This window comes from Solea senegalensis, linkage group LG4, assembly GCF_019176455.1.
Source record: "Solea senegalensis isolate Sse05_10M linkage group LG4, IFAPA_SoseM_1, whole genome shotgun sequence".
NCBI lineage: Eukaryota > Metazoa > Chordata > Actinopteri > Pleuronectiformes > Soleidae > Solea > Solea senegalensis.
In genome coordinates this window covers 11,873,109-11,896,844 of record NC_058024.1, presented here as the reverse complement: position 1 = coordinate 11,896,844, position 23,736 = coordinate 11,873,109, and the positions used below count along the sequence as shown (strand labels likewise).

General features: G+C 38.4%; 2 protein-coding genes across 2 annotated transcripts; one reads left to right on the top strand and one right to left on the bottom strand.

Annotated features, from left to right (window-relative positions):
- Positions 1-1,320: 1,320 nt before the first annotated feature.
- On the bottom strand, positions 1,321-11,986 carry sypl2a (synaptophysin-like 2a). Its single transcript, XM_044024592.1, has 6 exons — positions 11,812-11,986; positions 11,521-11,595; positions 5,922-6,040; positions 5,250-5,448; positions 4,659-4,832; positions 1,321-3,949 (listed from the first exon to the last, which is right to left on the bottom strand). Exons 1-6 carry the CDS (start codon positions 11,824-11,826, stop codon positions 3,818-3,820), a joined length of 714 nt encoding a protein of 237 aa, XP_043880527.1. The 5' UTR covers positions 11,827-11,986; the 3' UTR covers positions 1,321-3,817.
- Positions 11,987-12,560: 574 nt separating this feature from the next.
- Positions 12,561-21,599, top strand: zc3h11a (zinc finger CCCH-type containing 11A). The gene is made up of 16 exons (XM_044024110.1): positions 12,561-14,198; positions 14,477-14,632; positions 14,724-14,843; positions 15,353-15,476; positions 15,558-15,740; positions 15,880-15,945; positions 16,060-16,233; positions 16,489-16,539; positions 16,658-16,750; positions 16,979-17,029; positions 17,149-17,676; positions 17,760-17,815; positions 17,905-18,418; positions 18,591-18,763; positions 19,269-19,465; positions 19,998-21,599. Exons 2-16 carry the CDS (start codon positions 14,579-14,581, stop codon positions 20,212-20,214), a joined length of 2,601 nt encoding a protein of 866 aa, XP_043880045.1. The 5' UTR covers positions 12,561-14,198; positions 14,477-14,578; the 3' UTR covers positions 20,215-21,599.
- The last annotated feature ends 2,137 nt before the right edge of the window (positions 21,600-23,736 follow it).

The following is a 23,736-nucleotide window of genomic DNA, read 5'->3' as shown; positions in this document are numbered from 1 at the left end:
ACTAAACTCTTTGTGCATATCTCTAAAACACTTCACTGTAAATGTTATTCAAAGAGTTATTGCTTGTTTTGTCTTTGGCTAATCATGAAAAGTCATGCTGTTTTTCACACTGCAGTCAGTTTTCAGGGACACTGAGCTGGAACACACTGTGCAAACATATTTGGACATCTTGATTTTATTTAAATAGTGAATAAAAGTGTGATAACATTATCTAATATCACCAAAACAAATACTGATATGGCAAACTCCATCAATTACTGGTCAGGACCAGTAGAAATTAGAGTGAGAGGAAGAGGGAGCTCAATAGGGGGTGGGATTAATTAAGTTGTATCTCTTCCTTTTAGGATATGTAAATTAAATCATGTTTTTTCCTTTCTCGGGTTGTCTTTAAGTTTCCACTTTTGTATTATTATTTAATTTATATTTTTTAAATATTGTTTACATGTTCACAATAAAATACTACTATAGTAATTCACCATTCAGAGGAACCATTACATTGGTTTCAGAGCACCCTCTAGTGAGCAAAGTGTGGAAGAAGCATATAGATGTAAATGATGTGTATGAAGTTTAGCGATGAATTGCGGGGAAATAATTGCACGACACCAGTTGCAGTTTCTGATGTCTGTGTTCTAATTTGCACATTTCTGTTCATGTGTCAAAAATGTCATTCAGACTTTTCTAAATGTTATTTTGAGATAAAAAGTAAAATTGTTTTGCCAGGTTACAGTTAAATTTTTATTTGGAAATGTCCCACTGGTTAGAAACAGTCATCGAGCACAGTGCAATTATGACTGGTGTAAATTCATTTTTTGAAATCAGTGACAACAATCATTTCACATGTGATTGTTTTCCATAAAAGTAACTACAACTATCAGAAAATAATTAATCCCAAACTCTAATGTACATTAGTCTTTACTGGTGTATTTATTTTTTATTTTTTTTATTTTATGGTTTCTCAATTTATACTTTTTATCCTTTATTTAATTCTCATATTATGTTAAAATTTGAATGAGGACATTGTTCCTTTGTTTAATCAATGGTTTATTGGTATTAATCTCTGAGTATCATAATTTTTATTTAATTTTAACATCCCATGTTCCGATGTTTATCCTTCCTATACATGTAAATAAGCCAGAGATTCAGTGTTTAAGCTCCATGTATCTACAATAAAAATAGTCAGTTGCTGATATGAAAACATCGTGAGCAGTGGAAAACTAACAGGGTTTATCATTTCATTGTATATATTGGATCTGCTGCTGTCTATAAATGATATTACTGTGAACCATAAGGGCAGGTGAGTCACAAATTCATTCTGTGAGGTAATTAAAAAGGAGACTGTATTCAGCAGTTGAAGCTCTGGTGTTTTACATGTTGATACAGATAAACCATTGTTTTTATGCACAAACATAAATTAAGTACAACACCAATAGACCCTTATACAAGCATCAATATGTCACCATGCTCTATGTAAACTCAGATTTAGCTTTTTTTTTTCTTTTACAGATAAAGCAATTTATTACACATTATTCATGTCTAATTTCTATATGATGTGGGACATATTTGACTTATCACTCTGACAGTCCCTCATTCATATTCTGGGCAATGAAATAAAACAGCTGTACAGATTGTTTAAGCAACCTACTAATGCACATATCCTTCATGAGGACAATTAGATCCCTCCAAGTGCAATGTGCTAACTAGAGATTTATCATCAGAGTTAGTGTTGGGGACCAGAACATGAAAAGAACAAACGTTGAAATGTTGAGAAGGAACTACGGTTATATGAGAGAACTATGTTTCTTTTTAAAAGCAAACTGCTGAGAACATAACATATCGTCGGGGTCAGTTTTAGTAAGGAGGAAACTCACTTTTAGCATATAAACACAGTGGGAATCCATATTACGACTCTGAAGAGAATGCACAGACAACGCATATGTGTACAACCTGAAATACTAGCTGCTCAGATAAATGCAAGCATAATGATAGCTACACCAAACAAGTAAGCTTGTCAACACTTGCTCTCATAGCTGTCAGTCACCCCTAACATTGATATTTTCATTTTATTTTCAAAATGCAAAATGAAAACAGTCCTCTTTTCATTTTTTCCGTATATGTGACTCCAACACTCCTCTGTAGAGTGGCTATGAGTTCAATGCAAACCCTTATGTGTGGCATCGCTGTCAAGTTATATGCAGAGCAACAGGATGGGCAGGGGTCATGAAGAAATACAGCAGGTTTTTACGTCAATCTGCCGACAACCTTGTGCTCACATTCAGACCTTTAGAACCATTTATCATTACGAGATTAAAGCTGAAGCTCCGCAGTGGAACAACACGTGTGACATTATGAAAAACAAAGACAGAGAAAGAAGCTACACACTGACAATTTCCCATCGGTAAATACGAACACAGACCCTACATTGGCTTAAAAAAAAACTGCAACAGACCAATTAATGATGATAAAAAGACACATAACCTGTATAACAATGTAAATAAAGTCTCCTCATTCAAAAGAGGGAAAGCCTTAGTGTTAGTGAGTAGTCTTAGTGTAATTTCGAACAAACAGGAACTAAACAAGGATTAACCTCAGTCACTTTCAATGTGAGGTATTGTGCACTAGCTACTGGAGTAAACATATGGTTTGCCTTGTTTTGGACAGTTCTAAATATCATTTTAAAAAAAAGTCAGTTTCCTCACTTGAAGTACAGTAGGTTGTAGTGTGATTTTTTTTTTCTTTTAACTTACAGTGTGTAATCTGATTTTCTCTGGATAGACGAGGCACAGTTCTGTGGTTATGTAGTGTTTCTCTGAAGACTCTGTGGCGAGGAACAGTTTGGCTGTAAATGTGATGGTTGGATGATTTAATGCCTCAGTCTGATTATGTGCCAGGCCTGTGTTATCAGCTGTTACTACAACTGGAGAAATACAAGCACACAACATGTTTTTACATTCGGCTTTGACTGGCTGTTATTTGATTTAATTTTCTGTCAGAGCTTTTTTTCCCCAGAAGAGGACAAGTGGGCCCCATTCAGACCTGGTGTTAACATTTGTCCTCAGTGATCTGATCCCATGTGGACAGCCTTAAGTAGGACTGATCACACTTTGACATTAAGATGTGTCTCCTGGCTTCCTGCCCCACCCTGTATTCAAATATAAACTGTCATATCAGTTTGCAAGGATGCAATGATGGTTTTTGACAAGTCTGCCTGAACAAATATGTCTGATGTAAGACATGGAAATCTGTGTTAATATTGTGGCAGTGGCTGCAAATGTATGAGCACTAATAGTGTAAAAAGAGAAATGTAATTGAGGTGGTTTCTAATGCGTCCTGAGGATGGACTGTATTCATTCCTGCTCACAAATGTGGATGTTTCCTCTAGCCATCTCAGAATCAGATCTGAGGATGCACTCGGAAAGGGTTGGGAGTGTTTAAATCTAAACTTTGTTGAGATCGCTGGGGATGGGTATCAATATCAGGTCTGATAAGGTTTCTTATCTGAGCGTCAGAGCGTCACAGTTCTGACGCTCAGAAGGGCAAACGTCACTGGAGGACAGTGTGCCGATGTGAAGGCAACTGCGCTGCACGACTGCTGTTCTGATCACTTACATACACATAAGCTGACATTCAAATAAGCTTTTTTTTCTGTAGTGTTACATTTTTTGTTTGTGTTTACACTTTGTGTTTTCATAGGACATGGGGAACTTTAAGGGAGATATTTATGACAATTGCCTTTCCACGTTTGCATGCTAACATTAGAGACCAATGTTGGGTTCAAAGCTTTTCTTGATGTGGGTGAAGGCTGTTTGTTTGAGGCTCCTCAGTGTTGTGGACCAGGAACTCCTCCTTCTTCTATGGTTGCAGTTGGGATGGAATCCTTGTGGAAAGGGGTTTCTTTGTATATGAACCAGCAATTACCTGCCCACAGGATCAAGTTCAAAAAGCCAAATATCTGCAGAGAGACAGGAAAACATAAAGTTGCACAAATAAAATTTTTACAAATTTAGTGTTTAGAAATTAAAAATGTAACAGCTGCTTTGGTTGTGTTGATTCTCAATATTTTATGGGTTAACAAAACTAAACTTTCATTTTCATTTTGCCATGTGCCTTTTATTACACATTACATTGCAAATATTAACAGGTTCATAGGCGTGACCCTGCTGAGAACAGAGTATGTAGAGGCGGTGAGTTAGAATGAATGTTATCTGGAAATCTGCAAGGTGGACTTCGTACTGTATAGTGTCACTCAACCACAAGGAATACAAAATCTTTTTTTTTTTTTTTTTATCAGTTGCAAAACCCTGTGTAAAAAAGATTCTCATCAGATGACTTATGGTGGGTTCACATTTAATGTGAAAGAACTTTTCCTGTCATGTGAATCAGGATCATTAGTATTTACTCACATCACTTGATGCATTGATCCAATGTATGTATGTAATATTTCCATCACAGATCTGATAAAAACCTGAATCTATTGAGTGATTTGACCTGGAAATGAATATTACAACTGCCAATCATGTTGTAGCGAAACTTACTGGTGACCAGAAAATTGGGCTGAAAATCATGTAAAGTGAACAAGGCTGAAGGTCATAAATGTTGCTGAAATTTGTGCTCTCTGAAAACATAATAACCACTGGAAGTGTAGCTTTAACAAGTCTTACCACAGATGCATTGAGGCGGCCCATGGGAGGATAGTTTAATGTTTGACAGATGTCCTTGCATGGCTCCACAAGGTGGTCAGGGTTAGTGGCCCATTTGACATCAGTCAGGCCTTTGCCCCAAGCTGAGGAGGACACAAGCCACAGGAAGGCAAAGGCAGCGGTCATCACAAGGTCCTGGCAAGAAGTACAAAATAAACACTGAGCATGTTCACCTGCATTACATACACATCGATCTCACATTAATACAAGTTCCTGTTGTTTATAAATATTATCCATTATTAAAAATGAGAATATACTTCTTATGAGTGCACATTTCATTTTGTATTTGGGCATTGAGCTCTGGGAGAGAAGAAAAGTCCTAAAGATGACGATGGATTCTTCTGTGGCTTTTCTTTTTCCTCTCGTTGAATTGCAGATATGGTGCACAGCCAGAACAGCTGATCACAGAGAGATGAACAATTACATCTAGAATTAAAATCGAATTCTCCTCCGCATGTATACTCGGATTCGGCAAGTTGTCCGATTGCCTGACTCAGTCGAGCTGCAGTTGCAATATAAAACAAATAAGCAAAGAAAGAGGTATGCACTTACTACGATGGGACCACGGCTGGTCTGACGGTAGACTTGCTGGTAGCCCAGGTAAAGGACCAGTGTGGCTGTGCAGTAAAGAAAACCAAATACGCCGACACACACAAAGAACTCGGCAGAGGAGGAGAAGTCACCCTGCAGGAAATAGTCTTTGGTCTCGCTTCCGTTACATGATGGTATGCTGTATGAGTATGCTGACAACCTGAAGAGAAGTGCAGCGGGAAATATCTGTGTCAACAGTCGCTCTGATGACTCTTGTTTTTATACTCAGTCTGATTTCAGAGAAACAATGCCTCACCTCAGTTAATCTGCTTTCCAAGGAATGCAAGAAGAGAGAATATGAAAGGAGTAAGCAATACTTTGTCTACCACTGTCCACTGTGATTAAACAATGAGATGCGTTTTTGTGGTCACTTAAAATAATAGAAAAACTGTTGTTTGCCTGTGCTTGTGCAGACCTCTGACAGTATTGACATGAAGCAGTCATTGCAACATTAGTACTACATTCAGCTATGTCAATATGCAAATGTTGCACGGGACAGAATATGGCCACATGATATTAATAATCCAGGTTTAACTGAAAGTTATGTTTCATATGTTAACCTCTGTCAGTGACATGCACTGAAATGCTGCTTTTATTGATAAGACAAAAAAAAGAAGCTCACTTTTACAGTACCTGAATGGATATTGAAAATTAGCCTTTACATCTTTGGCCTCGGATTCTGTACAGGCGACTTTGAAAGTGGTTGTCCCAGAGTACCCTCCAGTGGTAGCAAAGGCAAATATGGTAAACACCTGCAATGGGAAAGAGAAAATAGGATTAACTAATTGTTGTAGACATATTTGTATGACTAACACATGTCACAAAGGCCTCTGATTCTAAGAGTAATCAAGCATGTAATTCCTCACTAAAAGTTTATACAATCGGAATGAATGAGGTGAAGAAGAAATACATATTGGAAACACACACAGGTGGTGTAGTGGTTAGAACTCTTGCCTTTGCAACAAGACCTGGAACAACTGTTCTCCGGCTTCCTCCCACACTCCAAAAACATGCAATATGGGGATAAGGTAAATAGGACACTCTAAATTGACCATAGGTGTGAGAGTGGGAGTGAATGGTTGTTTGTCTCTATATGTGGCCCTGCGATGGACACCCTATGACACCCTCCGCAACCCTCCTGTAAGTCTTATTTTTAAGTTATATAGTATATTCATAAATATTTTGATAGTGTCACATGGTAATTTTACATCTTTTACAGCTCATATTACTTAAAAAAAAATGCATATTTGCAAATCAGATTGCAATCACGATATCTGTGAAAGGTAAGCAAACAGAAAACTCTGCAGTTGTGTTCAGTGAATGGAGTGTTTTGGATGTAATGCAGCACTGAAAACACTAGATTTGTCCAAATCAAAGGACAGAGGTTTTACATTTTGAAGATTATGTATGAATATCAAACATCATAGTCATTTTCACAGATGAATGAACGTCAGCAAAAATGTTTCTTCTTACAGAGAAAGAAATGCTGATACCTTCAACTGTACTGACAAACAACAGACACCAGCAGGAAGACTGGAAAGCAGAGAGGAACAAAGATCATTTCCTTTAGCCTTTAACATGAGCTGACTGCAGAGAAGATGATTCCACTGCAGCCAGCTTGGAGAGTCAACTGTATAACAGCACTGAATCCACTTTTTTTTCAACAGGTTTGAGGCAAAATGTGGCCAGTATGCATGGATTTCAGCTCAAAGCTTATGCTTATCATAAAATTGCTTCTCCGTCCTAAACGAATGTCCGTGTAGAAGTAATAATCATCTTGTAAACAATGTATGAGTAACCACTTTAGTGTCGAGAGGCAATATGTGACAAAGGGCACCCACTTCCCACCTCACATTATTCCCCTCCCAGGACATCCTCCCTACAATGAAAAACATCTGATAATCTATTCGATTCTTGCTTCCGTACATTATCTCCAGCATAATGTAATTTGTTCACAAACAATGGTGTAGTGTGGTCTACTGTAGAGAGTATACAGTCACTCTGTTGAAAGCACTGAAAAAGTGTTGTTTCATTTCACCTTGGTTCTATGCTTATATCTGCGATGCATTAGCATAAAGTGCTGCAGTCTAGAATGTCAAGCTCAGCCCACTGTACCCTTGTCGCATAAAATAGATATGCACACTCAGAGCAGCATGAGTTGCCTAACCACCACCACAATTACTACAAAAACAAAGCACATATAATGCCTTTTTTTATATATTTACTTTGTTTTCTTAAGAAAATTACTGGTATCCCATGTTTTATTTGCAAACATTTATGGTTTTAACTCAAGTTCTGTCAAAAAATGGTGTCGATACGTATCCTTGCACACTTTTAAGAGGTTAAATGGAAATCCTGACCCTTGTGTAGTGGGAATCCTGTGTTTACCCCTGTGTCACTTAGATTATACCACTCTTAAAACACACGTACATGCACATAAATAAACAACTTTGTTGTTTTTTTAAATTATCTACAATTTTCAGTTAATTCTCATTCATTTCAATAATTCCCATGGAAAGTTTCCAATTTGGAATACTTCCAAAATCCCAGAAGGAAAGTTCCTGGTAATTTAACGGGAATTTTTGGTAAGAATATTTTCCATAGGCATCTATTTTTGAAACTAAAACATCCATGGCCCCACCCCAGAATTCCGGCACAGTGCCGGAGAACTTTAAGCCATTAGTATTTTTGCAAGCTTCAGGCCCACTGAGGATTTTCAGGAATGAGTTTCATCTTTCAGGTATCTTAGGATCTCCACACCATTTCTCAGCTTTCACCTTAGCCCTGTTTGACCCACCCAGGCCAATCTGACAGCACCCCAAATAAACCCCTCAGACAGGGTGTGGTTGGTTCCCAAAACTCGAATGTCCACTCCCAGTCTCAAACTGACCGACTCCAGCATTCACCTCTAACTCTCCTAGTCAGCGAGCAGCAGGACAGACATGACAGCAGCCAGTCACATGGCTCTTTATCTTTATCTTGTAATATTTTCTTATAAGAATAATTATTCGTATAGAACACATCACATATGGCAACACTGAACTAGTAACAGACTCAGTAAGTCATGACCGCAAAAATAGCCAGACCATGTCTCACTGGGATGACCACTCACCCCATATTACACTGAAAAACTGCCGTTACTGCCGTCCAGGTTTAATAGCAGTGGCATTAAAACCAGTTTGACATTCAGTGATATCAATGATTAACATCTGCTCAAAGTATGTGTAGGAGACAGGCAAACTATTTCTCCCACTATGTCTCACTGTGGGTGTTTAATTCAGCTTTGACCCTGGAGAAGGCTAACAACTATTTAACTTGCTGAATTACCAGAAAGATTTGAAGACTAAGTGACCATTGAAAAGAGCAACGATCTTAAACAACTATTACACAGACATTAGCCATTAGTAGTTTCCCATTAATAATTTTGACTGTGACAGTCTAAAATTACTGAACTATGAGATCATTGTACCAGAAGTCAACAAATTTAGACTTTTAAGGAGTTTGCCTTTCACGTTTTTGTGCAAACAAAAAAGGAAAAGAAAAAATAATATGGCTGAGCAGAAGCACAAACACACAACATTAGAAAGTAGTAAGTACCATGCAGAGCACAGGTATATCTTTCACTACAGTCCCCCATCCAGCATGATGTTATGATGCACACAGTTCCAGCAATGATCTAAAATCAATTCAAAAAGATGACTTGTTCTGAGATGACTCAGAACATTAATCAAAGTGATCATATTACTGCTTGAAAAAAAAATACTACAATACTAAGAAAATTACCTATTTAGGTGACAATTAAGTTACCGACAGCCGAGATCTATCCCACAGAGAGGGAATAAGCCACTCAGGCTACATCCACACTACTATGTTTTCATTTGAAAATTGCATTTTTCAGATAAAATCATATCATGTGACACTCAGGTGCACTGGGCATGTGCATGCCAGTGTAAACACAAAATGTCTGCTGTGAGACAGAAGACGAAATTAAGTGTTAAATGTGCTATTTATTCACAAATGATAATCAAGTTGTAGCTGATGAAAACCAGTCATTGTGGGTCATTCTTTTCAAATTTCTCTGTTTTTATATATCCAGATTAAAATACAGCCCCATAGATTTCAAAATAAGAGAGCCAGCAGCTTTGCAGAGAGGCATATCCAGAAAGGAATGTATGCAAAACAGTGTTGTAGTCTAAAATGTACCAGCAGAGCTAGTCTTGCTGTTGTGACACCCCACTGTATACTGCAACAATACACTGTATGTTGATTATCAACAGGGCATAACGTTTCACAGGCTCACACCTTAAATACACACAGTTTAACACAGCAGTTTGCACAGTAGCCACATAGGAGGGGGCATTCTATTACAGTTCTTTTTTTAGTCCAGAGTCCTTTCACATTATCCATTATGAAGTCAACTGCATACACTTTAAATGGCAGTGACATATGTTCTACTGTGCAACAGCACATACAGTATATACACATACAACATCCAACCAACTCAGACTGCTGTTTTCAAAACATCTGCTTAACTGCGATTGGAGGTTTCTGCAGCAACACATGGCATCAACAGCAATCTTGTCCTGAGTGCCAGTGATTAACTGTCAGAAATTACACAAGTTTCCATCTGTCTCATATCAGTAATAAAGATTACATTAATAAACAATACATACATTTAAATCCCAAAAAAAAAGGAAAAGGTAAATAGATGTGTTCACTCAGACCACACCAGAGATGATCTGAAAAGCATGTGGAGACATTCTTTTAGCAGTGTAAATTATAAAAAAAGTGTCCTGCACTCTATCAAAACTGCCTCTTCTGTTTAACTCCTCTGGACTGCAATTTAACTAAAAAAAAAACCCTTTACACTTCATTGTGCCCATACATCTATTTATGTGTGTCCACGTCACAATTTTAGCACTGATGGGGATATGATTGTCTTTGTTTCCCCCCTGCAAATGCATAAAATGTTATCCCACTGCAGAGCTGTGCAGCATATTGATTCACTCAAACACTCCACCATCTCCCTCCTTCATACCAACTCAAGAGACATACACAAATGGACACATCTGTACAGTCACAATGGCAGGGGAAAAAAACATGATGATGTTGTTCACAAAGACAAATGAAGGAGGAATTCTACTGTCAGGTGCAAATAAATTAACTTAGAGCTGTTATGTGATATGTGATATATCAGCACAGATGTTTAATTATATCAAAGCTGTATGAGGCTTTATCTTATCTGAGCAACTATGCCTTGACAAACAATCTAAATTAAAATTTTAAGTGTGGAAAATTACCTGATGCAATCTATTCATTTAAATATCAAAAATATCAGTGACATCTAATGGTGAAACTGAAGGTTGTCACAAATTGTGGACACCCCATCCCTACCTTTCCCCTGCATGCTAAGTAACTAGGGATGTCCCAATTCCACTTTCTTGTGTCCAATACCGATGTCAAAACTATACTGATATTATTCTGATACAGTCATTTTAGACCATTTATGAACTATGAAGAAATTGTTGCTGAGTCATTTCAAAGACACAATTCTCCAACTATTGCAACAAATATTGTTGTAATGACTCAGCTAAAATGGTTTTGCTAAAAAGGTTATATATATAATATAATTAAATATTTACATTTAGCTCCATTTACAACCCCAATAGCATATGGTAAGCGGTTTTAACATTTAATCAGTAGACAGGATATTCACTACCGATCTATGCAACGTCAGATATCTGCAATTGAATTGTAGATATCTCAAAGTTTCCAGTTTCAGATATCTACAATGGCATTGTGATTAGTCATAATTCAACTTTAAGATCACAATCCTCAATTGAAGATATATATACAATGCTCTTTTTAGATATATTGAGTTAAGTTTCAGATAGTCCAAAAGAAGTTGTAGATATCTCAAACTTGAATTATGACTTCGTTGTAGATATCTTTAATGACAAACCCCATACTCATGAATGACAAAACTGACGTCATTTTCACTAGTATAAACTGAATTGCAGATATATGAAACTTTGGTTTTGACTCGTAAGAATGACGTCACATATACAACTACAAGTCATACTAATAATAGTCACAAGGAAATTACGACTGCGACTTGCCATGATAACTTAATACACCACGATCGACTTATTGCGAGTGTTTTTTATTGCGTTGAGTGATAATATCATATATTGTCCGACCGTATTTAAAATAAGAATTGGATTTTACTCACCCATTCTAAGACTCGAATAAATCCAAGAGGCTCTTTCAATGGACTCAGGTCCAGAGAGAATCCAGATAACGACTTCTGTGTACAGCAAACAAAGTATGCGCACAAAAGTTGAACAAATGCACACAAACATGACGTTTGACAGGTGTAAAGACGTTGACACAAGCACTCGTTCACTATCTTTACCTGTTTGTCACCTTGCGGCTAACTGGCCCTGCCCTTGTTAGCCCAACGCTGCTAACGACATGCTAACGCTAACTTCTGTCAACCTGGGTAGTAAGCAAAATCACCTACCTGTACTGTATCCATCAAGAGGCGAAACAATTGCAGAGTTGTATGGTTTTTACTCGTGGATTGTCAGAGTGGTTGCAAAGCCAACTTAAAGACACTCCTTGTGCATTCGAGTGTTGAAGTGCGTTGCAGTGTCAACTGACTGTCAGCGGGAGGCAGACTAACTGATAAGCTCAGCCTACTGTCATCAAAGTTCGCCCAACTCAGCCACTGTCAATACATTGAAATAACACAATATATCACTTCCGGTCACTTTTCAAAATAAAAAGGTGAGTGGTTAAATGTGGCTAATAGTTAGGGTACCAGTCTATACATTAGTATTTAAAAATGTTTGTGTAACTACATACATACATATATATGTATATATACATACAATTATGTATGGAAATAGATAGATAACGCATTAACTTCAAAACATGAGGAGAGTAAAAAAATAATACTATTGTTGCTTTGTTGTTGTTGGGAAGTGGGAAAAAAGAATAATCAGAGCGCATATTGATATTGTAAGATTATTATTTGCATTTAAGGTAGCAGTTTTATAGACAATTTTCCTACTTATTTAAAATTAGCGAGATCACTTGAGAGTGAACGTATTATATTATTTTATTATATTTTTTCAAAAAAAATGTAAATTGTAAATTGTAAACTTGGCCCACTAAAACAGTCGAATTTACTTTTTTTTCCCCTCGACCAAAACGCAGCACGTTCCATGGCCCGCCTACGGCCCGCCCTCGTTGATTGTGACCTACCGCCGCCATTTTGATTTAGTCCGGCTGCTGCATTCAAGGAGGAGAGACGGGTTTTTCCCACTACATTTTACAACTTTAATAATCTTTTAAAATCTGAAACTGGTAATTAACACCACATACTTTGTTTACACAACATACATTTTGGCAAACGATAGTGTTAAAGCATAAAAAGCGTATACCAGTCTAAACATTTAGCTCATGCTAACGATAAGGTCGCGAGAGACTGGTCATCAGGTAGGCCTCTGTTCAGTGTAAATAACGTGTACGAGCATGTACACAGTTCTTGTGCTCTAATTCGGACTGAAACTACATAACGTTAAAGACGTTTTGCCAGTAATGTCATTAAGTTAACATTATACAGAATAGCACGTAAATCTCACTGCGGAAAATCGAACGTAGATTGACCCAGCTAGCTTGTTGTTACTTGTTATTGTTTCACAGTAAGTATGTGATTGTTTTTTACTGTACTGGTTTTAACTAAGATACGCGTATCTTTAAACCGCCAAGAAGGCGGTTTGTGTCTTGCGGTATTTGCTAAGAAACGTCGTCCGAGAGAGCTTCGTCAGACCATTATCAATATACACACTCTAATAATTAACAGCATTGTCTCTTTGGTCTAGTAACTTAGGTCGTTGTTTTCTTACAGTATAGGTGTGTGTTTGTTTGTTTGTTTGTGTGTGTGTGTGTGTGTGTGTTGTGCTGTAACTTCAGAGTGCTTTCCATCTGTTACTTAAAATGGACGACAGGCTTGTTTTTCACACTGATCTTCATGGTAGATCGAGGGCCTTCATGTTTAGAGTTAATAAACAACACGGCTGTTGTGGAACTTGGGAAATCACAAAATATACAGTTTGTTGTTCTATACCAGATACTTGATGTCAGTGATTACTTAAATATAGGTTGAATGCATATAATATCCAAACTCTAGTTTGTCCTGGAGTCTGAACAGGAAGCATACTGGTATTTGTGTCATGATGCTGTACAAATTGTCTCATTTGTTGTGCACAATTGCCTGTTTCTGAATAACCCAATTTTCCAGGTCCATGGGGAGTGTTTTTGATTGGTTTATAGGTTTAAATTCATCCTGTTGGCCCATTGTGGGGAATCCCTGGATTTGGATAGAGAATTCATTGGCAGAAGATTTTTTTTCTTCAGCATTAATATTCCACAGCTGATAATGTCTAGAAGCGTGAATATTTTACCCAGCTTTCTACTGCCATCAGCAAATATCGTCAAGTTTTCAAAATGCCACCAAGTCCAAGAAGAAGCTGAGGATTTTTTTTCCACACAACCACATTCTGCCCATTTTTGCCACATCGGTTTAAGGCTTTTTTGGATCCATTTTTCCTTTGTGGCTGTTTACTTCCCCCTGTTTATTTCTTATAGCTATATACATCCATTGATTAAAAAAAAATCCCCAACGGACTATTGCACCCACCATCAGTAATATTTAGCAGTCGGGCGGAGATAAAGATGTCTGAGAGAAAGGATGTATCGTAGGAAGACCAGTATCTCTGGGCGACCCACCCCCCTTTTCCTCTTATCTCATGGATCAAGTGTTCCTTCAGGACTCCACACCACTACGGGAACACCCTACCAGCAGTGTACTCAAGAGGGACACAAGCGTCTCAGCCACCTCAGGTACTATAACATTATGCTAAAGCAGTGCTCAACAAAACTTTGTACTACAGATGCAATGCACAGTATGTTAAAATAGAAGTCTTACTGAAATATCAGGAACCCTATATTTTTGAGTAATAATCTCTTGTGTATATAAGGTTGAGCAAGTCATGTTTAAATATCAGCCTACTCTGTTTGAAAGAAAAATACAAACACAAAGTCTTCTTTGTAATTGTTGCGCATCTGCAGACAGAGTAGGAGTTGTGTTTCTGATGTGCTGCTGTTCTCTGGGTTATCAGGGAGAGTCCAATTGGTCCTGAAGAGAACCATCTGCTGATCCACTCAGTTTAAAGTGGGAAGTCTCATCACCGCCGCGACTCCAGAGGCCTACCAGTATCGCCATGACAAACCATGGAGATGACTGCTACTTCTTTTACTATTCTACCTGCTCTAAAGTAAGAAAACTCTGAACACAAGCCTATACACCCATAATGTGACCGGTGAGCAGAGCAGTATGGTTTTGATACCTTTTATTTGTTGCTGCAGGGTGACAGTTGCCCTTTTAGACACTGTGAGGCAGCGATGGGCAATGAGACGGTCTGCAACCTGTGGCAGGAAGGACGATGCTTTCGGAGTATCTGCAAATTTCGCCACATGGAAATCACTGTAAGCACAATTTAAACCTGAGTTTTTATGTTATGGGAGAAAAAAATCTTTTGAGGCTGTGTGTGTTCTGAATGGATGTTATCAAAGAATTACCGTCTCTGTGTAAATCTAAAGCCAGAGGGAGAAGCCTAAGACTATATGTGTTTTTGTGTTAAGCAAGCACATTTGCGACATAATTTATGCGTTTTTAAATGTAAACTGTGTAGTGTGGATGTTGCCTAAGCCTCCCCTCCTATTTCTCAAGCTGTTGAGCACTAGGAAGGCAGTTTCACAGCTAGCTTCTCAGCACTCTGCATTATTATCTCATCTGGTGCAAGACTTTTGTTAATGTAACTAACATTAACCCTTGTTGCTAAAAAAAAATATTGATTGCATTTCAATTAAAATGCATCCCTTTCTTTGGATAATTGTTTAGCTGCTGTTTACATGTCTTAGTGCAGTTTAATGAATATGAACCTGTCTCCACCATGCATTCTATAACATACTGTTTATCCCTTGTATCAAAACAGAAAAACCGAAAGGAGATACCCTGTTATTGGGAGAACCAGCCAGCAGGCTGCCAGAAATCACACTGTGCCTTCTTCCATGAAAGGGCCCGCTACATTGATGGCATGTTTGTCCCAGCTGATAAAAGTGAGTGGTCGTTCTCCATTTAAAATGAAGACACACTCCACCTGTAAAAGGCTGCATTGATAATAACTGTAATTCTTACAGGTCTGATCAAGCGTGAGGAGCAGCCAGCTGAGGAACAAGCTCCTCCACCAACTGCCACTCTCACCACTGCAGCTAATCCACAGCTCAGAGGGGTCATTAAGACAGAAAATCAAGAGCCAGTACCCAGCCCTACCCACCCACCAGTGGTGATTAATCCTGCAGATGATGATGAGGATGAAGATGGTGAGCTAGATTTGATAATATAATTACTTTCTTGTCTTTTTTAACCTTTTTGTTCTTTTCTTATGATATTGTTTGAATGTCCTCACCTTAAATGGAGTCAGTGTCTTCTAGTCTTTACCATTATTGTCTTTGTTTCCAGACCAGTTCTCAGAGGAGGGAGATGATGGCAAGGGCGGACCTTCTCCCAGAAAGCAACCCAAATCAGGTGAGGCTGGGGTCATATATTATGGAAGCATTATTTGTATCCCAAGCTGCAATACCACCAAATTCTGTGTGACTGTGGTTTTTTATTTAATAAATTTGTGTTTTGTATTGTCAGGTGACTCACTAAATTTTGGAGTGAGCACCCTGGAGGAGATCCGACTCAGGAAAGCCCTGAAGGCCAGCATGAAGAAAGCCGGTTACCCTATCCAGAGTTCTGATTTGAGGGCCAATGGAGAGAAAGAAAATCTCCAGTCATTTTTTCGACCAGCCGTCTATGAGTCCAGAGAAGGTAAAAAGCAGGGACTTGTGAGAAGCTGAATTCCTCACAAATTCTGCTTATGTCCTTATTTCAAAGTACATGTTACAATCTTAATGATTCATCAATCATTCACTGATAACCATCCGTCTTATTAATACATGCAACAATTAATCAGTTAGTAGTTGTTGATGTAATTATGTAATCAGTCTCCCTTTTTTTTTCTAAAGAGGGTATATTTCAGAAGTGATATAAATGAATATTTTCTGGTTTCTTTGCTCCATGTAGCACTTGAAGAAACCCGGAAATCAAGAGGCAGTGTGGCCGAAAGGCTCGGAAGTAAGTTGCCCATCATTGATGAAATTCTTGTTTCATCATTTAGCTCATAAGGAGAACTGGGACACAGTGGCTAGTAATTGTAGTGGTAACAGACCCTCATGACTTCTCCTTTGTGAAGGTGTGAAAGGTGGAGAAGGTGTCTCGCTGAAGAGGAGTTTGGCTGAGCGTTTGGGGAAAGTTGTGGATGAGGAAGAAAAGGCCCCAAAGAAAGGTGAGTGTTGTGTAATATATTGTGAATTTTTTTAAATGACCTCAGAGCTACTCTCAAAACATCATCTGCAACTATAGCTTTTTATCCTGCCAGTGACACAGTTACTTAAGAAATTGTGACTGTGAAACAATTGTGTATGTGAGCAGGTTGTCTTTTGATGTAGTTTGTAAATTGCAACGTCTAGTATGGATATCTGTTCAAACTGTTTTCCTGCTTCTGCTTCTTAAGCTCTGAAGGACAGACTTGGATTGTCTGCTGCTCTTGATGAACCTGATGCAGGTAAAAAAAATGCTCTAGGACATGTTGGCTTACATTGACCCTGCCCATTATTTTTGAATTGAAAACCATGAAGATTTATTAAAACATTGTATATTGTTTTGCCCCAAATTTCCCAACAGCTGAGAGCAGCACAGAGTCAAAGAAAGAATCCAAACGGATCCGCATCAAAACACTGGAGGAGATCAAACAGGAGAAGGCAGCAAAGTCTCAGAACCAGACCGATGAGCCCTCCTGTCCTGAAAGCACAAAAACAGTCACTACTAAAGCCAGTAAGGGCGTTAAACGAGCCATCACAGTAAAAGACGATTCAATTAGCCGAGTCAAAACCTTCTCCGAGATCTTGCAAGCCAAGAAAAAGAGAGAGCAAGAGCAGCAGGAGAATAGATCCATCCTAAAGAAGGCAAAGCACAGAGAAGACAATGCTCCAGGCAAGAGCCAGGTCAAGCCAGACACAACTGGACCTGGTGCCGAATCCACAAACGCATTAGAAGTTCGAGTCAAGACCCTGGAGGAGATCCGCCAGGAGAAGGCAGCGAGGATTCAGGCTCAGAAGGCCATGGAGACTGAAAACAAGACACATCCTGATAGTGAAGAGAATGGAGTTAAGAAACCTCGTCTACTGCGCATCAACAAACCAGCTTCCAACAGTAAGATAGATCCCTGTATGTTTGCACAATTGTTGTAAATATCTATCAACTCTAATCACATCTTACATACAATGTCTTAACAGGCAGTGACACAATAGAGAAGAGTGTTGAGGTTCCAGAAGAAGGTGCTGCTCCTCAGGTAAGGCGTTGAAACCACTGCAGCGTTGTTTGTTGCTGCTGGTTCTTTTACTGACTGTAGGTGATGGTCTTTATTTTATGTCTTTCTAGATCAGCCCTGCCAGACGCAACGTCAAGGTCAAGACCTTTGAGGAGATCATGCGTGAAAAGCGTCTTCGCAAACAGGAAATGGAGGAGCAGGAAAAAGCATCCACTGAAACAACACTGAAACAGACAGCCGATGGGGGCCTGAAAAGAAAGGTTGACTGTCTGACATCACCAGGCTCTTTATCCCCTTCCTCCACCACCCCAACTCCCGACACAACTCCTTCCAACCAAAAGTTGCCTGTCCGTAAACTGATCCCCCTCAAAGCCAAGGATGCCTCGCCTCTGAACAGCACTACGTCTCCTGGTGCAACAGTTGCTGCTGTTGCAGTTGTGACCTCAGTCCCCATTAAGCGGAGCTCTTCTCCACAGGAGCAGGAGTTCCACTCACAAAGCCCAAGAAGCTCCAGGGAGGTTCCAGACAAAAACACAAGAAACTCTACGGGACTGTCACCTTCCAAACAGGCTGCTACTGCTGATAATCTGAGGAAATCCCCAGAGCACACTATAGACACCAAAGGTACTGCTGCTGCTGTGAACCCACACTTCTATTTGAGTGTTACAGAAACTTTAATTGCAATTGAGTGACTTTGTTGGGGTCACTGTTGTGCTGATGATTTTATTTGCATTTAAAACATAAAGATGAAACACTAACCCTGTTCAATGTGTTTTTCTTAAAACTTCTAATTTAGTGAGGCCCAAACTGAATGTGAGGCCTTCTGTTGTGAAGCCTGCAGTGCACGTGAAACCAGGCCAGAAGGGGAGGGGAACGGAGAGATCTGCTGTAGCTGCTGTGAAACCCTTGAACAGCAGCTGCACGAAGATGGAAGAGCCACTGCAGGAGACAGCGTCCAATGAAGTACAGGTAGGTTGGGAACGGTTCAATAGACTGATTTTCTCAAATCTGTTAGTAGTTTAGTCTGTAGAATGTAAAAAAAAAATGACATCCAGTCTTTCCCAAACTTAAAAACAATCTCTTAACGATAGTCAATTTTCTTGTTTCTTTTGTCTTATGGAGCAAAAAACTAAAAATAAAATATTCACATTTAAGAATAAAAAAACAGACCTTGTTGTAATGAAGTTGGTATCTAATTTAGAAAGCTCTATTGTTGTAGCTCTAGTTTTTATGTCCGTCTGTTATAAGTCCCCATTTATGTTTATGAAAGTCTTATAATTTGGGTCAAACATTCATGTACATTAACAGCTTAGATAGGGGTGTCTTATGTCAAAGGTCACAGATTGACAAAAATTATATTCCATTTAAGTCAGCATACATTTCTTTTGAAAAAAAAAAAAATGTCTTCATTTTGTGGTAAAGAATCAAAAACATTCCAGTGCTGTGGCTGACCTTCACTCTCTTGTGTTGTCAGGTGTTCCCATCCTCCAGTGCAGAGGCTCAGCTGAGCTCTACTGTCCCACGCAGTCCCAGTACTCTGCTGGACTCAACCTCCAGCCCACTGAGAGAGGAGCTCCAGACCGTCCCAGTCTTCAGTCAGAGTCCAAGCCAAGAAACCAAGTCGACTGTCAGTGCATCTTCTTCAGGGGAGGCTTGTGCAGTCCCGCAAAGGTAAAGATCTACATAAATTTTATACACAAACGCTGATCCATTTAAGGTCAGGGTTCTGTGGGGACTCAATCAGTGTGTGAAAATGATGACTCGTGCTCTCTGAGCCATTCTTTTGCAATTTGATCCTGTTGAATCCTGGCATTTTCATCTTGGAATATGTCTGAAATTCAATATATTTAAGTAGTCAACTGACCAGCTGAAGTAAAAGTATCTCACGGTATTTTGCACACCAAACTGCATAACAGAACTTACCTAATTTGAAATAAATAAGACAAAAGTGAACAGTGTCATTTACTTTTAATGCAAGTAGCAGCCATTTTGGAATCCTATGTCAGGGTTTATGAGGCTGCGCCGTCTATCCTACATGGATATTCTGAGATAGGGGACATGCGAATGGTAGGTATGTGACCCAGTATGTGAAGGATAGAGAGAAATTAAAACCTGGCTTTAGAACATCTTGTAATTAATTGTGTGTATTGTGATGCAGAATTGTTGGTCACTAAATCAATCAACAAATCTTTGTGTGTTTCAGCTTGGTGCAGAAAACTCCCTCTCAGCCAAAGGTACGGAGGCAGAGCACAAGTGTGTCCCGCACCCTCTCCACTTCTGCGCTCTCCTCCTCCTCAGCCATGGACGACTTTGAGCAGCTGATGAACGAGTTCACCGATGACCACCTGGAGGAAGATGTGGACCCCAGCATCGGAGAGGACGACCTGCTCCAGGAACTGTCGGAGATGATTGACAGCTGAGAGCCCTGTTGTGCACAATCAACACTCTGCCCCAATTTTTTTTGTCTCTGTATTTACAAGTGGACACTAACATCCGTGATCTCTCGACTATTTTGAAAGCATTTTTGATGAGAAGTTACACTCATTTTAAGATTTTTGTTTCATTTTAGTTCTTCTCTCATATACAATCTTTGTTTTTATTTCCTGACCATGTGCACATGGTATGACCAGCATTTAATCTGCAGGGCTTTGTCATGTGTGTTGATGTTCACTGTCCAAAGTCTCCGTACGGATTACAAAAGCCTGAGAAAGAGGGCTTCTGCGGTATTGCTAACATGACAGGACTCGGTCCAATTTCAAATAGCACCAAATTGTACACCATATAGCTGCGGCCTGGTGTTCCTTAAGACTAGTCCTCGGAACTGAGAAAAGATGCATAAAACAGTCAAAGCTGAGCAGAATTCAACTATGATGTTGGGAATCATGCAGACTATATTGTAGAGACACGCCTGACATCTCAGCTTCAGCTGCTGATATGACTCGGCACTTTTGAGATGCCAAAAACAGAATGATGGGGAAAAAAACTGCAATAGATTATTACAATTATCTGTAAATATCAGGAGATGGGTGCAAAGGAACAGCTTCTAACTGGCTGATTGACTTTGCTTGTGGACTGTCCTTTCCCTTCATGGTATGTCTTTCTTTGTCTTTATGGGCTGGGGAGTTTGACTGTTGTAGCTGAGACAAAATGGTGCAACAAGACTGTCACACGAACTGCAACAGCCCTCGTCAAGAATTATTGGTTGATGTTAGATGTTGGAATGATGGATTCCTATTTCGGAGAGAGAGAGAAGTGATATTTGTATACTGAGTATGCAGAGGGAATATAGGAATAATCAGTACTGCTGCATGTAACAGTAGACCCCCCACCCCCCAACTAACTTCTGTTTGTGCTGTTAATGGGTGGATGGGACTGTTGTTGCTCAGCCAGTTCCAAGTTGAGGACGTGTGTAAATGTTTGTGTTGGACTTAAATTATGAGGCCGTCAAAGCGGCAAAGGTCAGAATCAGTCATGAGCATGTAACAACCTGTGACTGTCCCTCGTCGAGTCATGTTCTGCGTATGTTTTGTTCACCGGTTGTTTTAGTCAGGGACACACTTTGAAACGTTTGTAATAAATGTAACACCTCAGGGACTGTTTCTGATTTCGTAAGCTCTTTATGTGTTTCACAAACACTGTCGTTCTTGTCGGTAATGCTGTCTTAAGTTGTTTTTCGTTTTGTTTTTTTTATCAATGAGTTCTTAGTCTTGAGTTTTTTTTATGTTTGCTCTGACCCTTTTCCTCAAGCTTACTATTCAAAGTGACTTGTAAATAATGCTGTGTAAATAAAAATGCTTTTAGTGAACTGCTCCTTCACTTGTGAATTCGGACGAATAATTAAAGATAGAACTCTATTCCCCCAATATCTAATCTAAACTGTATCATGATAAATAATCTAAGGGAAAATGAAAAATACAAAGAAGCAAGGGTTTTGACCTTTTTGAAATGATCAAAAATTAAAAACAAAATCCTTCAAAAAAATTATTCAGTACAATTTGCATGGTCATGATTAGAAAGCTTATACCTATCAAACTCTTCAAGGCAGAGTGTAACTGCGGGTACAGAGAAGACCCATAATAAAACGAGGTAGGTTATATTGTTGCTGTATTTCTTGAAATGTACATACAGCATTTGTGGTGAGCAGCTGTGCCAGGATAGGAATGAATGAATTATAAACACTCACTCAAATCAAAAATTAATATTGGCTATTTAACGTGAACAAGTTAAAATGTGAAATTCTCATATTCACATCCCACCTTTTCTCTGCATTCATATAATACAGTGATGTTACAAATTAAGAGACCAGAAAACACGTATAATGTATGATATACTGTAAATGTAACCATGTGTCCTTGAATGTCTCGTTATGCCATGAGAGGTGGAGGATGTTGGCAGAATAAGTCTTCAGCCTGTGGCATAATCTTTCATCAGCCAGTATCAGCATTTCATCCTGACTGCAAGGTAACAGCAGCAGCATACATTTATATTTAATTTTACAACGGGATTAATTAAGTCTGTGTTCTGTCTTTTCTGTTAAATAATCTGCATGTCATTGGACTGTGGGAGAACACTTGATGACCTGCATATATGTATGATTTGTTTTTATGTTTAAATCTAATCTATATTCTGGTAAATAATCCAAAAGGAAGTGCAAACTACAAAGAAGCAATAAGGGAATAATTTAGTCATTCAAAAAAAGCAAGTTAAATTTATATTTTGAAATCATTCAAATAATAATAAAAAAAACATCCTCCAAAAAATGATTCTAACCCAACCGATGATTATATTCCACAAGCAAATAAATGACATATACATATTTTTACACTAACATCTGAGTGTTTTGGTGGTGTAGTGGTTAACTTAAGTACCTCTTAATTTTGTTACTTTTTGCAGGAATGTGTTCAATCCCAGGTCTGAGATGTTTCTTTGTGCAGTAATCTCCCATTCCTTACTCAACATTTTTTATTCATGTTGAACTATACTATAACATTTTGGTGTGTCAAAAATGTCATGTGTTTGAAAACACAATCTGTTTTAGTAAGACATGGGAGCGATAGGGAGAACATACAAAATCCCCACAGAAGATCCCAGACCTGGATTCATACACAGCACTATCCTATGACTTATTTGTTGATTTTTGGACGTCATACTATACTATGATGTTTTTTGGTGATTTTGGAGGACATACTATGCTATGACGTTTTTGTCTAATTTTGGACGTCATACTATACTATGATGTTTTTTGGTGATTTTGGACGACATACTATACTATGACTTTTTTCTCAAATTTTGGACAACATACTATACTATGATGTTTTTTGGTGATTTTGGACGACTTACTATACTATGACATTTTTGTCTCATTTTGGACGACATACTATACTATGACTTTTTTCTCAAATTTTGGACAACATACTATACTATGACTTTTTTGTCTAATTTTGGACAACATTATATACTATGATGTTTTTGAGTGATTTTGGACAACATACTAAAAATAGACGTACTATACTATGACCTTTTGTATCTCATTTTGGACGACATACTATACTATGATGTTTTTTAGTGATTTTGGACGACATACTATACTATGATGTTTTTTGGTGATTTTGGAGGACATACTATGCTATGACGTTTTTGTCTAATTTTGGACGTCATACTATACTATGATGTTTTTTGGTGATTTTGGATGACATACTATACTATGACTTTTTTCTCAAATTTTGGACAACATTATATACTATGATGTTTTTGAGTGATTTTGGACAACATACTAAAAATAAACGTTACGTCTCATTTTGGACGACATACTATACTATGACCTTTTGTATCTCATTTTGGACGACATACTATACTATGACCGTTTTTGTCTCATTTTTACATGCTATACTATGACCTTAATTGAGTGATTTTGGACAAGATACTAAACTATGACTTTTTTG

Bases quoted from the DNA above. Each gene is read 5' to 3' on its own strand.
- zc3h11a (XM_044024110.1), top strand. From the start codon at position 14,579: ATGACAAACCATGGAGATGACTGCTACTTCTTTTACTATTCTACCTGC. The intron at 14,633-14,723 runs GTAAGAAAACTC...TTGTTGCTGCAG, and splicing joins ACTATTCTACCTGCTCTAAA to GGTGACAGTTGCCCTTTTAG. The intron at 19,466-19,997 runs GTAAAGATCTAC...TGTGTGTTTCAG, and splicing joins GCTTGTGCAGTCCCGCAAAG to CTTGGTGCAGAAAACTCCCT.
- sypl2a (XM_044024592.1), bottom strand. The intron at 6,041-11,520 runs GTGAGTAAAATC...TTCCCATTGCAG, and splicing joins TTATTCGAGTCTTAGAATGG to GTGTTTACCATATTTGCCTT. The intron at 3,950-4,658 runs GTAAGACTTGTT...GTCTCTCTGCAG, and splicing joins GCCGCCTCAATGCATCTGTG to ATATTTGGCTTTTTGAACTT.